The 17711-nt window shown below is 33.4% G+C and overlaps 1 protein-coding gene across 1 annotated transcript; it reads right to left on the minus strand.

Annotated features, from left to right (window-relative positions):
- Positions 1–11189: 11189 nt before the first annotated feature.
- Positions 11190–11540, minus strand: LOC147396339 (secreted RxLR effector protein 161-like). Its single transcript, XM_086450095.1, has 2 exons — positions 11427–11540; positions 11190–11324 (listed from the first exon to the last, which is right to left on the minus strand). Exons 1-2 carry the CDS (start codon positions 11538–11540, stop codon positions 11190–11192), a joined length of 249 nt encoding a protein of 82 aa, XP_086306221.1.
- Positions 11541–17711: the final 6171 nt, after the last annotated feature.

Genomic DNA, 17711 nt, shown 5'->3' on the forward strand with positions numbered 1-17711 from the left:
TGGAAATCCAAGTGAAAATCTGACCCATACACCCCCAAACTTAAACATTATATTATCCTCAATATTTCAATATATACATGCAAAGGTAAAATTAACAAAATGAAATGAAGTGGGCTAGATAGCACATGAGAAAGACCCTACAGTCCTGTTGATATTTAACATAATGTCCCCTGAAGCACATGGGTAATTTCCCAGAAGTGCTAAGTTTAATGTCTTAGCTAAACGAAAACTTAGTTAATTTTGATAGACAAGATCATTGAGGAGAAGAACTTACTCCTACAGAACATACTCAAGAAAAGGTTTGAGACGTGGCCATTCACTTTGAAAGTGGATCCGTTCTTAGGATTAAGGACTTCAACAATACCATAAGGGTAAACTATTTGGATAATATATGGGCCAGTCCATCGAGACTTCAGTTTTCCTGAAAAAAGGTAGAATCTGTTATCATACAATAAAACTTTTTGATTAGGAATGTGCCTATCGTGAAAGAATTTGGTACGCTCTTTGTACCTTTTGGCACAATCATATGAGTCATTTCTAATTTCTTCTAACTCGTCTAGTTGTAACTTTCGCTTCTCACCCACTTTATCAAAATCAAAGTTGAGGCACTTGATCGCCAATATGCACAATACTCGAGTTCTAAAGGGAGATGACAGGCCTTACAAAAAATTAACCGATAAGAAGACATCCCTTTGGGTGTCTTGAATGCGATCTTATAGGCCTAGAGTAAATCACTCAATCTCAAAGACCAATTTTTCCGTGAAGGATTGACTGTTTTTTTCAAGATAGTCTTTATTTTCCTATTAGAAATCTCCACTTGCCCACTAGTTTGTGAGTGGTAAGGTGTGACAACTTTATGCGTTATGAGATATTTCTTTATCAACGCAACAAAGATCTTGTTGCAAAAATACAAGTCACCATCATTTATGATAGCTCGTGGAGTATCGAATCTTGAAAATATCGTCTCCTTGATGAATTTTATCACAACCTTCTGATCGTTAGTTCAATATGCCAAAGCTTCGACCCATTTTGACATGTAGTCAACGGTAACTAGGATGTATTTGTAACCCTGAGAGATAGGAAAGGGTCCTATGAAATCTATACCCCACACGTTAAAAATTTTGATAATCAGGATAGGATTTTGAGGCATTTTGTTTCTCTTGGAGATTTTTTCTAATCTCTAACATCTATCACAAAATTTGCTAAACTCGTGGGCATCACAAAAATTACTAGGCAAAAAAAACCGCATTGTAAGATTTTCATAACGGTCTTCTTACCATTGAAGTACCCTCCGTAGGCATGATTATGGTAAAATCTAGGATATTGACTTGCTCATCCCAGAAATGTCATTTTGGAATACAACGTCTAATGATTTGATCAGGACAATACTTAAATAAGTATGGCTCATCCCAGAAATGTCATTTTGTTTTCGACAGAAGACGGAGTTTTTTTAGGCTATTTATTTCGACTGGGAATTGACCTGTAACTAGGTAGTTGACAATGTCCGCATACTATGGAGCATTGCCTTGAGAGATTTGCATAAATTGTTCATCGAGAAAGGATTCAGAGATGGATAAGGACTCCTTGGATGGCTTATTAACTATCCTAGACAAGTGATCAGCTACGACATTATCTACCCCCTTTTTATCTCAGATCTCGAGATCAAACTCTTGTAAAAGTAAAATCCAACAGATTAGCATAGCTTTAACATATTTCTTTGATAAAAGGTACTTCAATGCTGTGTGATCTGTGTAGATCACGACTTTAGATTCTATGAGGTAGGGACGGAATTTTTCAATGGCATAGGCCACTGCTAGCATTTCCTTCTCTGTTGTAGAGTAGTTAAGCTGAGGATCATTAAAGGTTTTACTAGCATATTAGATAACATGAGGTTGTTTTTCGATTTGTTGACCCAAAACAGCACCTATTGCATAATCTGAAGCGTGGCACATAACTTCGAATGGAATGCTTCAGTTTGGAGGTTGAATAATGGGTACCGAGATTAACTCGAACTTGAGCTTATTGAATGCAGAGAGACATGACTTTGAAAAGTCGAAAGGAATATCCTTTCCCAATAGCTCACATAAAGGCTACGAGATTTTCTCGAAATCTTTAATGAATCTACGATAGAAACCCGCATGACTTAGAAATGACCTAATTTTTTTGACCGTTTTCGAAGGTGGTAATTTTTCGATTAGACCTACCTTCTCCTTATCTACCTCAATCCCCTTAGCAGATACAATGTGCCTTCGCACAATCCTCGATGCTACCATGAAATGGTATTTTTCCTAATTAAAGACTAGATTGATTTCTTTGTAACGTACAAGGACCAAAGTCAAGTGATGGAGACATTCCTCAAAACTTGGTCCAAAAATTAAAAAATATTTCATGAACACTTTGAGATATTTTTCTAGCATGTCAAAAAATATACTCATCATGCACTGCTGAAAAGTAATGGGTGCATTGCACAATCCAAAAGGTATGCAACGATACGTGAAAATTCCCAAAGGGCAAGTGAAAGGTTTTTTCTATTGATTGACTGGAGCAACGGGTATCTGGTTGTACCCGGAATAATCATCTAAGAAAGAATAGTAAAAATGTCTTGTTAGACACTCTAACATTTGATTAATGAAAGGTAAGGGGAAATGATCACAGGTAAGTTTTGATTCTTGCCAAGAAATGTATATCTCAAGGTCTCTGGAAGTAACTTGAGTTCTAATTTTGAAGGCTTGACATGGGAAGGAATAAGATTGGATGTGCGCATAAGAAAACTTTCAGCTTTTGCGTGCCACCGCACAAAATCTAAGAGTGGAACGGATTCAAGCAAAGTATTGACTTTGCTTAAAAACTCTTCCACATCCAGGTCAAGGCCAAAGTGAGCCAAACATTTCGTTAGGGGATCAGAATACCCTAACTCTTGATATGTTTGATTGACTATTGTATCTATCATGTTCACTTCCTCCATACCATCATCTACATCAATTCCTTGAAAATTGTGAAAAACATTCAGTTTCATTTTCATATCCCGAAATTCTAAAGTAATAATCTCGTTTCTACAATAAATGACTGCGTTAGACGTGGCTAAGAATGGACGTCATAAGATGATAGGAATATGACTGTTCAAATTGATGGCTGGCTCTGTGTCTAAGACAACAAAGTCAACAGGAAAATATAAATCTTTGACTTTAACTATCATGTCCTTAACTACCCTTTAGAATTTTTATGGACTTATCGGCTAGACTCAACGTGATATCGGTGGGTTTCAAAACCCCCAAACCTAATTATTTATAAACAGAATATAGTAAAAGGTTCACACCGGCCCCTAAGTCTAAGAGACATTTTTTGATCACTTGATTTTCAATGTGAATGGAAATTATCGAACATCTAGGATCCTTAAATTTTGATGCAATCGTTTGTTGGATGAGCAACGAAACTTGGGCTGCCATGATGGCTTCTTGAGGAAACGATGTTTTCCTTTTAGCTGTGGTCAAATCCTTTAGGAATTTCACATAAGAAGGTATCTACTTAATGACATTTAGGAATAGGATATTAATATGCATAGTTTGTAAGACTTCTAAGACACCCTCAAATTGCTTACCTTTTTTAGAATCTCTAAGGCGATGGGGAAATGGAGTTTTTGGAATTGGCAAAATGATGGAAGAATTTTTCAAATCTTTCTCATTTTCTTTTGGAGACTCTATGACTTCTTTTTGAACTTTGTCCTTCTTTAGGACTTTTTTTCTCTTGTTAATAGGTTGGACCTTATTGTCTACCTTCTTTCCGTAATGCAAGGTGTGGATAGCCTGGATTGAGTTTTGTGGAGCTCCAGAATGGCGTCCTACTTCGTATTGACCTTTCGATCCATTTTGAATCAAAGGTTGACATCTAGGGTTAGGGATAGTTTGACTAGGAAATTGACCTTTCACTCTCTCACTTAAGGAGAGAGTTAACTACCCCAACTGAACTTCCATCTTAGTTATGGATTACGCAGTGACCTGATTAATCTGAGTTTTATTTTGATGGGTTTGCTGTTGAGTTTGGATGAATTGTTGTTATTGCCTCATCAACTCGGCAATCATAGATTCTAAGGACGACTGTTGTTGGGCAGGCTGATGGTAATTGATCATGGGATCTGGTATGATGGCTCTACAATCTGTAGATTGTTGGGATTGATAAGGGACTTGAGGAACAATAGCTTGGTTTGTGGAATAACCAGATTGCCTAGGAAAATTCCTATTGTAACCTAACGGACCACTATATTAAATAAGTTCGTTCTATCTGTACGAGAAATTAGGATGAAACCTATTATCTAGGTGATACGTTTGGTTAAAAGAGTTTGGAGTTGGCTTCCTAAAAGCACTATAGCCATTAATAGCATTTGCTTGTTCAACTTTGATTTGAGGCAAATTGGGGCAACACTCAACCAAATGGTCATTGCCTTCACATATGACGCACAAAAAACTTGGTTCAATAGTCACTTGCGACACTTTATGAGGATCTAGGTGAGGTTTGGATGTTGAGATGGTAAAGGCATCTAACTTCTTCATGAGATTGTTCATCCCACTCACTAGACTAGATATGACATTTTTGAGATCAAGGTCTGCCTTCATCTCATACATGCCTATCTTCCTAACTGGATTGTTTTTATCAAACTCTTCCTGGTTAGTGCTCTAATTTTAAGTACTCTCGTACGCTTGGTTGGGAATCTGGTTCAGGAACTGACCCTTATGCATTGACTCGACTAAGGTACGTTGATTCATTGCTAATCCTCTATAAAAACTTTGTACCAACTGTGCTTTGTCAATGCCATGGTATGGGCACCTGACCAATACATCATTGAATTTTTCCCAAGTTTGGAAAAATTCATCATCAGGATAGACTCTAAAATTTCTAATGGAGTCCTTCATTTTCTCAGTTTTGATCACGGGATAGAATTTGACCATAAATTTTTTGGATAGAACATCCCAGGTGGCTATGGAATTGGGTGTTAGGGAATTCAACTATGCAGTTACGTGGTCTTCCAGGGATAACGGGAATAGATTAAGCTTGATACTCTCCTCATCTAGATTCTGATTTCTAAAAGTTTGACATATAGTCAAGAATTGATTGAGGTGGGTGTAATGTTGTTCACACTCTAAATCGTAGAACTTAGGGAGCATATTGATGGTTGCAGCCCTAATTTCAAACTGAGGTGCATTGTTTAATGGTAACACAATGCATGTAGGAGGAGATGCGGAAGCTGGAGCGAAGATGTCACGCACCAAAAACTCAACCCGAATGCCTATGATTCCCAAGTTGATCCCGAGGAATGATATAAAACCCATATCATGATAATCAATACATAAACGTAAATAAAAAATAATATAACTATATGTCATACCTGATCATTGCTCAACAGAACAGATACATATCCTCAAATATCAGAACACTTGACATATAAACATAAAACAGTAATGATATAATACGGTGTTCATAATTACATAAAAAAAAAAAACTGACAGCTAAAGACTTAAACCTAGCTCTAGTTAAGACTTCATTACTAGTAGTACCCATGCTCCACTCCTACAAGCTTGGACTGATCATCTATAAGGCTATGGTACTGAGCCTCCTCGGAAGGATCACCTAAACCAGGTGTACCTGAAATTTGTGATGTCGTAGGGGTGAGTAACAGAGGAGTTACCTAGTAGGGGAATCTTACAATTCTAAATAATAGCATCCTATATGCAGTTTAAACATTCTAAGAATTCATAAATCATGCATATTTTATATTTAACATATAATTGAAAATAATTGAACACCAATATCATGAAATCTAGTAGGAAATTGAAACTTAATTAAAAATCTGAATAAATAATTATTCATAATATAACATCAATAATAGAGTATTATAATAGAGAGTTGAGGGTCACGACTGATGTGAACATTTAAGTTAAAATACGATTACTCCAATACTTCACCAGTGGGGAATCCCACCGTTAGTTCCTAATTCTATGGTCAGCTTCTACCACAATTTGGGTAACTGTTTTTCGACTAAGGTTGGCCGTTGACCAACGTCTTAAGAAACGGGCCAAATCAAGTAGGTCATTCTTTCTTGACTACTCAAGACTATTAATGATCATTAACTAGCAATTTTCATCTATGCCAATCTGGCTTGCATGTGATCCTCGATATTCTCTATCAATCATACAACTATCTACATCTTGTTCTCTATTAAAGATAGAAAAGAAATTCCCAGATTCCTGTTGTGATGTTGTGTTCTTATGCATTCCATAATACATAAGAACTCAAAAAACGCAACTGTTATCCTAAAACAACACATCATTTCGGAAATGTCAAAACATGCTATTCTTTATAGGTTTTCACAATCTCTTTAATAAATCACTAAAATACTACATATAAGTATTTATTTTCTTTTCAAAGCATATTGAAAGTAAAACATACACGTATTTTAAATACCCAGTCCACTCTTAAATGTACAGTCTCATCCCACTTTTCTTTTTCTTTCTTTTGTGTCTTACATGACCCTTAGTTGAACCATTTCTCTCATTCGTATCTTACATAGTCTATTACTAAAGCATCACCTCATCTTTTCTCTCTTTCGTGTCTTATACGGCATACGTCGAAGCATCTCACTAACTGAGTATTTTAAAAACACAACAATCAATTGAGAACTCGTTCTCATATTTTATTTCAATAAATTACTTTTCTTACTCAACTTTTTAATTAGAAATATTTCTTGGAAATCAATCACCAAAACGATTAAAGTAAATTGTCTACTAGTTTAACTTATTCAAAATCATGCCTATGTATAAAATATAAATAAAATATATATTTTGTGTATAAAAACAGCAACTTATATAGTTGCTGTATTTTTTTTTGATAAGTACAAAATACGTATAAAATACATATAAAGTACGTATAAAATATGTATAAAGTAACAAATGTTTTGAGCATTCAATCTAATTATACATAATAAAATATTATATAAAGATAGCAACTTTCATAGTTGCTGTATTTTATATTTAACACGTATAAATACGTATAAAACATGTATAATGTACGTGTAAAACAATAATTTTTTATCCTTCTATTTAGCATATATGTTGTGTCAAATTTTATACAAAAACAGCAACTTTCATAGTTGTTGTATTTTATTTTTAACATATATAAATATGTATAAAATATTTATAAACCAACTACAAGCATGTAATAATTCTTTTTAAACAAAACAACAACTACTAGCATACTTTAAACTCATAAAAAAATAATATAAATATGTATAAAGTATGTGCATGTTGTTGAAAAATTTACAAAATAACTTTAGTTTTAAAATTACAAAATCAGAATTGTTTTAAAAATAAAACAAATTCTATTTTACAACTATAAAATCAGTAATATTTTTTTTTAAATTTTACTAAAACTATCATAAAGAGTTGTAAGGGCCTACTCTTTTTTTATTTTTCTTTCTTTTCTTTCTCTTCCTTCTTTTTTTTTTCTTCATTTTTCTTCCTACTTTTATCTTCCTTCTTTGTGTAAAAAGTGAAACAACAAACAAAAAATCAGCTAATATCATATTTGATATTTTCAAAAAAAATATCTAGATATTACAAAAATTCTAATTCTTTTAGAATTTTCTAAAAAGACTTTAGTCAATTTGACTTAGTCAAAGTTGTTTAACTAGAATTGACTTGACTTGAGTTAACAATAGTTGACTTGACTTGAGTCAACAATGGTTGACCTAGTCAATCTTAGTTGACTTGGTCAATATTTTTTTTTGAACATTATAGAAGAGCTCATTGAGAGTTCGTTGTCGATCGTCCATCATAACTACTGATGGTGTCTTGCGTATCCTACTAATGGTACGTTCGATCTCAAGATCAAATGGTTCTAACATGTTGTTCTGTGAACGTCTATCAAGCATGCAAATCACACAATCAATCAAACAATCATGAAAAGAAAATACTGGACCTAGATATGTTGCATAAAACTAGACAGATCTTAACTGGGTAGAAATAGCGCAACTAGCCTTTCAACTTAATTCTATGAAGTCAATTTTGAATCATTCGGATCTCTAGATCAAAGGTGGCGTACAATGCACAAGCAATGGCACTCTTAAATCACCTTCTTTTCTTGAATAGACTGAGTCTATCCCTTCAAAGGGTAAGATCTTACTAGATACAAAAGATGATCAACAAGCGCAATTGACACAACTTGAAGCAAAATTTCTCATATTGAACTCATGGGCCCTATAGTCAAGTCTAATTGATTTTATTTAATTTAATTGGATGACTAGTGAGTTGATTATCCTAATTAGAGTAAGGAATTGGTAATGACTTCCAATCCTTATTTTATCATGCCATCCCAAGGAGAAGGGTGCTCTTTACTATTTAATTAACTATTCCATAAGTATACAAATTAGAAAAATAACACACAAAGGCAAGTAGTAACCCGCTAGTATAGAGAGGCGTGGGTATTTCGAGATTACCTCCCATGCTAGACGGGGTAAAGATGGTTTGAGTCAACTTAGGCCACCAATTTCAATTTTGGTGTGCAAACCTAAGGAGCCGTGACGGTATTGTCCACCCGTTGTCCTTCCTTAGTCTATTACAATCCAAACCTTCTTGGATAATTAAAAAAAAAATTATAAGGAATCTGATACAAGAAGTTTTAAACAAATAAATAAATCTAACTAAAGATTAAAAGAAATTGAAAGAAAAGAAGAAAAAAAATGCTCACCTACAAGAAGCAAAACATAAATGTTAGTAGAAATGATAGTAAACGGACTCAAAAACAGAATATGACTTATCAAAATTTTGTTGACTTTCTCACATTTTATAGAAAATTTTGTTCTACCCCAAATCGATATACTATAGTAGTTAATGAGAGATCAGAGCAGAAAGTTACAGTCAGTTTAAGTTCTGCTGTCTAGGGTGAAAAAGAATACCGGAATGACTTTTTTTTCAATTTCTTTTCTTCATTCTTCTCTCTTAAACCCTCAAGAATACTTGAACTTATAGAAAGAAATCAAAAGAAAAAATAAAATAAAATAAAAATTAAAGAAATAAATTTGAAATCAAAACTTACCACTACAACCTTGATTTTTCTCCAACAACGGCGCCAAAATTCTGATGGGACTATCATTGTTCTTTCCTCCGGAGTTAATATTAATCTTACTTTTACCTTACTTGTGGGACAAGTAGGGAATTGAACCTAAGAGAAAAGGGGAGTAGAGTTAAGTTAAGAAAATAAAATTTGAATTAACCAAAAGGAATTAAAACTATTTTTCTTTGTATTTTTTAACTTATAAGAAGATTTAAAGTTGCTAGAAAATGAACTAAATTAAATGAAGTTAAAAGCAAGTAAACTTATTAAATTAAAGCACCATTAGAGGTAGATCTACCTAGAACATGTTGATGAGCAATTTCTAGTCTGTACCCTTTTTATAACTCAATCGTAAGGGCTTGGTGTTAGCTCCTTAGATCGAAAAGTTTAACAAATGAAAAAAATGAGGGAATAAAAACAAAGTAGAATTTCTTGAACTTTCTACTACCAATTAACTATTTTAAGCATACTTTATCTTCATCTAATCTAACCATAAAGTATCTATATTAAGAATAAAATGTTGAAGAAATCTTAAAGACAACTCATGAGCATTTTAAATAAAAGAAAGACATGAAATTACAAGAACTTGCTCTAGGCTTTTCCACTCTCCAATGGAGGGGAGGTTACCCTAATGTCATTGCAAGAGAGGGAAGATAAAAGATTAAAGAACTTTTCTTTATTTCATGAAGTAACTTATAAATTCTTCTTCTTCTACTTCTTACAAGACTATTTAGCCAAAAAAAAATAACTAGAAGATAAAAATACAAAAAATAAGAGAATAGGCTAAGAGCTTTAGATTAAAGGAGTCTTGGATAAGAGAACCAAGAGTGGCCCCTTTCTCTAGAGATTGAACCTCTGATTATAGAGAAAAATGTGTAGAAGAGTCTAAAAGTAGCCTCCACTTTTGTTTTGCACAAAAAGACAAAAGATGAGAACATGAGTTAAGGATTAGGGCATTTCAAAGTGGGCCTAAATATTTTTGCCTTGAGATTTTGATTCCAAAATGTTGATTTTCTACACAAGAAACACACGTAATTAAATTTATCTAGTAAATGAATTTATTTATGTATAATTAAGCCTAATTAACATACAACATGGTATTTTGAGGCTTATCATGATTATTACTTTAATATGGAGAAATAGGGACAAAATTCAAGATAAATGTCTGAAAAATATGCGTATAATTGAGTGTTTCGAGACACTCATCAACCCGAGAATCAAATAAAATAAAGATTGATCGAGACTTGTATTTAAGACAATGTCCTTAAGACAATTTTATTCCCACGGATCAATGAATAATTGTCTCTCAGGATACAACGGTCACACATGCAAAGGCAATACTTCAATGTACACGTTTAGCGAACCAAACACTAAGTTTGTACTCAAGAAATGTAGATGAAAAATTTAGAATGCAAGTTAAGCTCAAGCCCAAGCCTAACACTTAAATCAACAAAAGGGCCCGTCGCGCACACCCACATGAAATTAAATTGTCTTAATTTACACCCAATGCACGCACATGCATTAAGGATTTTTTAACTAATTGTTTAAATCCATCTTGAGCACATGAGCCCCTTGGGCGTGCATGGGCTTACTCAAGTCTCTTTTTCATATTCACTTAAGTGATATGAGAAGTTCTATATAAGAACTATACAAATTTTTTACTCCTATCCGATGTGGGATTAAGGACTTTCACTAACAAACTCAATAGTTTCACAAATCACATATTAACAAACCATGGCTAGTAAGGGTTGTTTGGAGCCGATTTCTCAAGCACCAAAAATAGAGTTTTGACAACTTAATAAATAAAATTATTCTCTTCAAAGAGAAGAATAAGTTTTCAAGTGATTTCGCTTCAAATAAACTGTAAAACCCACTTATATCATAGCTCAAAAATACCCACTTGGTCACAAAAACCTAAAAAATTATGCAGACTTTTCCAATGATCCCCCACATGAATAAATATGGCAATAACTTGAATGACGATAAAACAAAACATATAGAGTACAAATAAGAAAGATATTACATCAGAATAGGTAGCTTGTTGTTTTGAACCTTCCCTAGTAAAAATTATAGGATTTACTAGCTAATCAATGAACACGATATCTAGAATAAGAAACAACACTACCTCCAAGCAAGAATGCATAACCTGATGTGGATCTACGCTCATCTGGATCACTAGTCCAATCCTCATCATTATAGCCCTGTAATTGTAAATTTGCTCCCTGGTAACAAAGTGAATAATCTGTAGTCCCATGCAAGTATTGAAAAATTCTTTTTAGTACCTTCCAATGAACAGTTCTTAAATTACTTTGATAACGACTGACCAATCCTATTACAAAGCAAATATTCGATCGAGTACACATCATAGCATACATCAGACTCCCAATTGCATTTGCGTAGGGTACTTGTACCATCTTTTCCTTCTCTGCGTCCGTCATAGGGTAAAAATAAAGATTTAAAAAATGTCTCTTCTGGACTGGAGTGTCTATGGGTTTACAATTTTGCATACAAAAACGCTTAAGCACTTTATTAATGTAAGTCTCCTGAAACAAACAAAAAAGTCTCTTAGAACGATCACGAGTGATCTTAATTCCAAGTACAAAATTTACTTCACCCATATCCTTCATTTCAAAATTTGAGGATAATCACTTCTGAATGGCGACAATCAACTCCATATCATTTCCAGCCAGCAAAATGTCATCAACATACAGGGACAAGACTAAAAAACTTTTTCCACTCCATTTAGCATACACACAATGGTCATCTTCCATCATCATAAACCCATTTGTAGTAATGGCTTGATGAAAATGAAAGTACCATTGCCTGGATGATTGCTTCAAACCATAGATAGACTTTTTAAGCTTGCAAACTTTGCGTTCATGTCCTTCTATTTTGAAGCCTACAAGTTGATCCATATAGATCTCCTCATACAAATCTCCATTGAGAAATGTTGTCTTAACATCCATCTGGAAATTTTTTAATTCTAAATGTGTGATAATGGCTAAAATGAGGAGAACGGACATCAGTCTTATTACTGGTGAGAAAGTTTTATCATAGTCAATACTCTCTATTTGGGTATATCCTTTCGCAACTAGACGAGCTTTATACTTATCAATAGTTCCATCGATCTTTCGTTTGACTTTTAGAATCCATTTGTTTCCAACAGTCTTGCGTTTAAGCAGAGGATCAACAAGTTCCCAAACCTGGTTCTTCATCATAGAACTAATTTCATCTTGCATAGCAGTCATCCATTCTTTTAAAGCAGATGATGACAATACTTCCCAGTAATTCCTAGGTTCATCATCATCAAGTCGAGCAAACATGAATGATTCCCCTTCAATCTCAAATCGACAATGGGATATTGTTCCATGTTTACTCCTACGTAACTCAAGATCATCATCAGTAATATCTAGTGGTACACTCTTATTGATTGCTATACTTCTACTATCCTCGACAATCATTGGATCATCAGAAGATTTAGTTATCCCACCTCGTCGAGAATAGGTGGAGGTTTCTCCTTTGATTTCAGTGTTAGTTCCATCAACTCCTAGAACTCATGTGATGTTTGAGTTTTCTTTATGCTTGGGAAATCATTCTCAATGAAATCCACATCTCGCGACTCAATCTCTACTCTTTCACCATTGAAACGTTCATAAATAAATACAAAACCCTTAGAATGCTCAGAATATCTTATAAACATGCATTTTTTAGCCTCATGTCTAACTTTACAACCTGATGGGAAGGGATATGAACAAAACCAAATGATCCCCATGGACGTAGATGACCCAGATAAGGTTTTCTACCTATCCATAACTCATAAGGGGTGGATGTAACAGATTTAAAAGGTACCCTATTGAGGATGTAGGTTGTAGTTAAAAGTGCATCTCCCCAGAAAGAAATAGGAATGTTTGCTTGCGCCATCATCGATCTCACCATGTTTAAAAGAGTTATATTCCTTCTTTTTGCTAAGCCATTTTATTGCAAAATAGAAGGAATTATTAATTGCTTATGGATACCTTTTTCTTTACAGAGCCTCTTCATAGTCTTTGATACATATTCACGTCCTTAACCTATTCTTAGAGTCTTAATTTTCCTCTCCAACTGATTTTCAACTTCCAACATAAATTTTTTAAAGCAATTTGATGCTTCAAATTTATGTGAAATCAAATAAACATATCCAAGCCGCGAATAATCATCAATAAATGTGATGAAATAGGATGTTCCATGGCGTGCCCTTACATTAAGTGGTCCATAGATGTCAGAATGGACTAATTCTAAGGAAATTGATGCACGTACCGCCTTTCCAAATGGTTTCCTAGTCGACTTTCCGGCTAGACAATGTTCACAGATCGGAAGATCGACTTTTGAAAGTGAATCTAATAATCCATCCTTCACTAGTCTTTTCATCCTATCTTGCTCAATATGGCCTAAACTGGTATGCCATTTCATATAATAAAAAATAACATCATTGGAAATCGAATAAGCATTAGGGTTTAATTTATTGAAATTAATATCTAATTTAAATAAATCATTTGAATTAAAAGTGTATCCATAAACAACTAAATCCAAATAAATGCTAACTGTTTTTAACGAAAAATAGAATTCAAAACCTAAATCTAATAGCGATGTAATTGAAAGTAAACTACATCGAATTCCTAGTGCATAAAGAACATCATAGAGTAACAATGTGCGTCCTGTACACATCTGTACTTAGTATGTTCCTACTCCCACTACGTCTTCACTAAAATTGTTTCCTATGAAAATCTTCATGCTACTATGCTGGACTCGACGAAACTCTACAAACCCTGCTCTATCCCTTGTTATATGTTTGGTTGCTTTGAAATCTACAATCCAATCAAGATCACAAGAATCAACAGCAAGCACCTCTGTGCAAATAAAATAATGAAAAAGGGTTTTAGAGTTGGTTTTTACCTTCTTCGGCTCAGTGCATTCACGAGCGAAGTGTCCCAATTTCTTACAATTGTGGCTTGCAATTTTAGATTTGTCTTTCTTTCCACCACTTTTTCCTCTATGACTTTTGAAATTTGGGTTCTTCTTAGGTGGAATTTCATTAGTCTGAGTTATTTTCATTAGCTTGCAGATGGATTTGAAGTTCTTGTGCTTACCAGATTCAGCAATGAAAGCAACACTATTAGTCCTTACAGACTGACCTTCAGCTTCTAATTCAAGATGTCGCGACAGTTGAGAGAAATTGGTAATACTCTCATTCGGCGTCATATTGACTTTCATCTGCTCTCATGAATTAGTTAAAGATCTTAAAACAGTAAGAATTTGCTGCTCATCTGTCAGAACATTTCCAGTAGCTTTCAGATCATGATTTATTTGAAACATTTTCCTAAGATGTTCGACCACGATATCCTTGGGAGCCTTCTTGTATGAATCAAATTTCAGTGTCAATACACGCAATTTGGTTACTGAAGTACCCGCAAATGACAGTTTCAAAGCATCCCACATATCTTTGATTGTTTGATAACCTTCGAATTCACCAATAAGATCATTGTGCATGCTACTCAGTATAGTAAAGCAAGCGTACCGATCTTGTTTCTACCAATTTAGATATGTATTCATGTTACAACAATATTGTGCAAAAGTCCCTTCTTCTAGTCTGTCCATAACTATAGTTAAAGTATCAAGGACCCCTTACTAATCTAAGAGATACTGAATCTTACAGTGCCAAATATCATAATTATTACCATTCAATTTCTCTCCCTTATTTAAATCCGCTACTACGTTTTTAGATGTTACTGTAAAATACTATATAAAAAATGAAAAATGTACACAAATTAAATTTAAAAAAATATAATTTTTGTTATATCTATCAATTATGCCACACAAAAAATTTCCTCAATCCCTCAGATCAGCCAATCAAAATCAAAATGTTATGACATCAGATTGAAAAACTAAATATTGACGATTGTCAAAGTTATCAATCATTTCTTTTGATTATAATTTTGATCTTAATTGCTTAATCCATGACGCGCAAATTTTAAAGAGGAACCCCAAAGATTACTACTCTTAATCATAATAAAAATAATAAATATTTAAATTTGATCACAAAAATTATTGTTGACATCATGTTATACTAACAGCTATAATCAAACAATTAATTATCAATATATACATAAATCAAACAATACATATTTGCATGGCATGTACTATATTATTAACAAGCAATTTTATCTATTTTAAAATACATCTCATACAATTCATTGAAGGTTGATGTTCATTAAAACGATTTTAGAATTAAAAATTTCTCCAAGGCTACACCTCATAATAATCAGTATAAAATTGGTGAGCTATATTTATAATCGATGTTATTTAACTATACAACCTACTGTCGTATATTAAAAAACCCATTTCAATCCATCATATCAACAAATATAGAGTTATGTTGAACTCAATGCAATTTATTATAAAACTTGTTGTTGTATATTAAAAATTCGAATTCAATGCATTATCTCAACAATTCTAGAGTTTTGTTGAACTCAATGTTGCATAGTTATACAACCACAGTTGTATATTATAAAACTACTACAACCAATGTCATTTAATTAAACAACTTCTAATATTTATTAATAAATAAATTTTAGTTCAATATTTTAACAAGTAAAAAAATATATATATTAAAAAAAAATCAATGTTAAACATACATCAATTTTCTAACAATAAACATCAGCTTTATAAATAAATAAAAATCAAACTATGAAGTACTAAACATACATCAAAATTAATCTTATTAGCTATTCTTGAGAAGATAAAGGTTCTATTAAAACCTTCTCTTAAGCTATTATCTTCTCTGTGAAGGTATATGCAAAACAAAAGAAAAAGAGTTTGAAAGAGCTTAAAACGAAGATGAAGTCCATCTTCAATAGCCCCAAGCTATCAAAACAATCAAGGGATTGTCCATGGCATCCAAACTGCAAGTCCACGGAGAGGTTCAACGAGAAAAAATGGGTTAAGAGATCTTTAGCCTCACTGTCACTTCCTCTCTCCCAAGATGAAGCCATAGTCGTCCAAATCCCTAACGGAGGAAAGCTTTGACGGTGAACTAGCAGCCATGGCCACGCCTAAGCTTTTATCGGATACATAGATGGAGTAAGTCACTTCAGATCTCTTCTTCTAATTTATTTATTTATTTTATTTTATTTTTCAGATTTTACCTCCTTCTTCCCCTTCTCGATTTTTTATTGAACTTCAACAAGAAGCAATAGTAATAGAAAAACTAATAGGGTCTAAGTGTCCGACGAGGGTTCAACGAAAAAACCCCTAAATTTCTGGTTCAAAATCGATTTAGGGATTAAATAAATGTCCTCAAAAATTGATTAAAATTTTTTTTGATAGTTGAACTCTTAAGGCTTTGTTCGATCTAATAAAATCGATTTAGGTTTTTATCTGAACAACACAACAGAGCACGAAATGAAATTTGGCTCTGATACCAATGTAAGGAATTATAGGAAGCGTACCTTCTTGTTGAAGTGAAGATCCGAACCTTGAGTAGTGTCACGTTGAGTTGATCGCCGAAGATCAGAAGTCCAAAAACTGTCACGTCGATGCTACCAGAGTTGTCGTTGTCTAGGGTCCTCTTGATAAAAACTCAGAAACTTGCAACTTAGAGAAAAGAAGTTTCTTTTTGAAAGAATCTTATTTTCTGTTATCTATTATTCTTATTATTCACGTTCCACATCTTATCTATTTATAGAGAAAATAAGAAGTCAACCTTATTAGGACTCTAACTCCAAAAAGGGGTCCTAATACATGAATAATAAGAGTTGGGTCCACATGGACGCCCAAAAATAACTAACAGAGTAACCCTTATATCTACCCACCATTCTTTAGTATTTCTGACTAAATTTACTTTAGAAACAACAGTTGAGAGGTTTATATCATAAATAACTACAACAAGATTCTCTACTTCAATCAACTGGGCTTGAACAAATTTTTTCTTCGATGACTCTTGGTCATTGCATTTACAGTATTCTTTGGCTCAATGTCCAGATTTGTTGCAAATAAAATAGGTTCCCCTGAATCTTTTAAAGTCCTTGCCTTTAGTACCTAGAGTAGAGAATTTCCTCTTTTTATTGTGAGAATTTGACTTAAGCCATTTATCTTCTACCACATTGGCCTTAGATTCGGAATAGTTGTTCTTAGCCCCTTTCTCACTCATTCTGTTATCTTCCTCAATCTTTAACCACACTATCAAATCTTCAAACTTCATTTATTTGCTTTTGTGCCTCAAATAATTTTTGAAGTGTTTCCAAGATGATGATAATTTTTCAATTACAGATATCACTTGAAAGGATTCACTAACAGACATACATTCTGCATGAATTTGATGCAGGACAATCTAAAGTTCTTAGACTTTATTTATTACTATTTTAGAATCTAATATTTTATAATCTAAGAATCTGTTGACTACAAATTTTTTTTGTTTGGCATCTTTTGTCTTATATTTTTTGTCTAAGGATTCCCATAGTTCTTTTGTAGTAGCGATTGGACTGTATACATTATGCAGGGTGTTATCCAATCCGTTGAAGCTATAATTTCGGCATAGGAAATCAGAATGTTTTCATGCTTCAACAACAACAACA

Source organism: Akebia trifoliata, chromosome 8 (assembly GCF_017979445.1).
Source record: "Akebia trifoliata isolate Shusen 1 chromosome 8, ASM1797944v1, whole genome shotgun sequence".
In the NCBI taxonomy this organism is placed as follows: domain Eukaryota; kingdom Viridiplantae; phylum Streptophyta; class Magnoliopsida; order Ranunculales; family Lardizabalaceae; genus Akebia; species Akebia trifoliata.

Bases quoted from the DNA above. Each gene is read 5' to 3' on its own strand.
- LOC147396339 (XM_086450095.1), bottom strand. From the start codon at position 11,540: ATGACGGACGCAGAGAAGGAAAAGATGGTACAAGTACCCTACGCAAAT. The intron at 11,325-11,426 runs GTCAGTCGTTAT...CTTTGTTACCAG, and splicing joins TTTGCTTTGTAATAGGATTG to GGAGCAAATTTACAATTACA.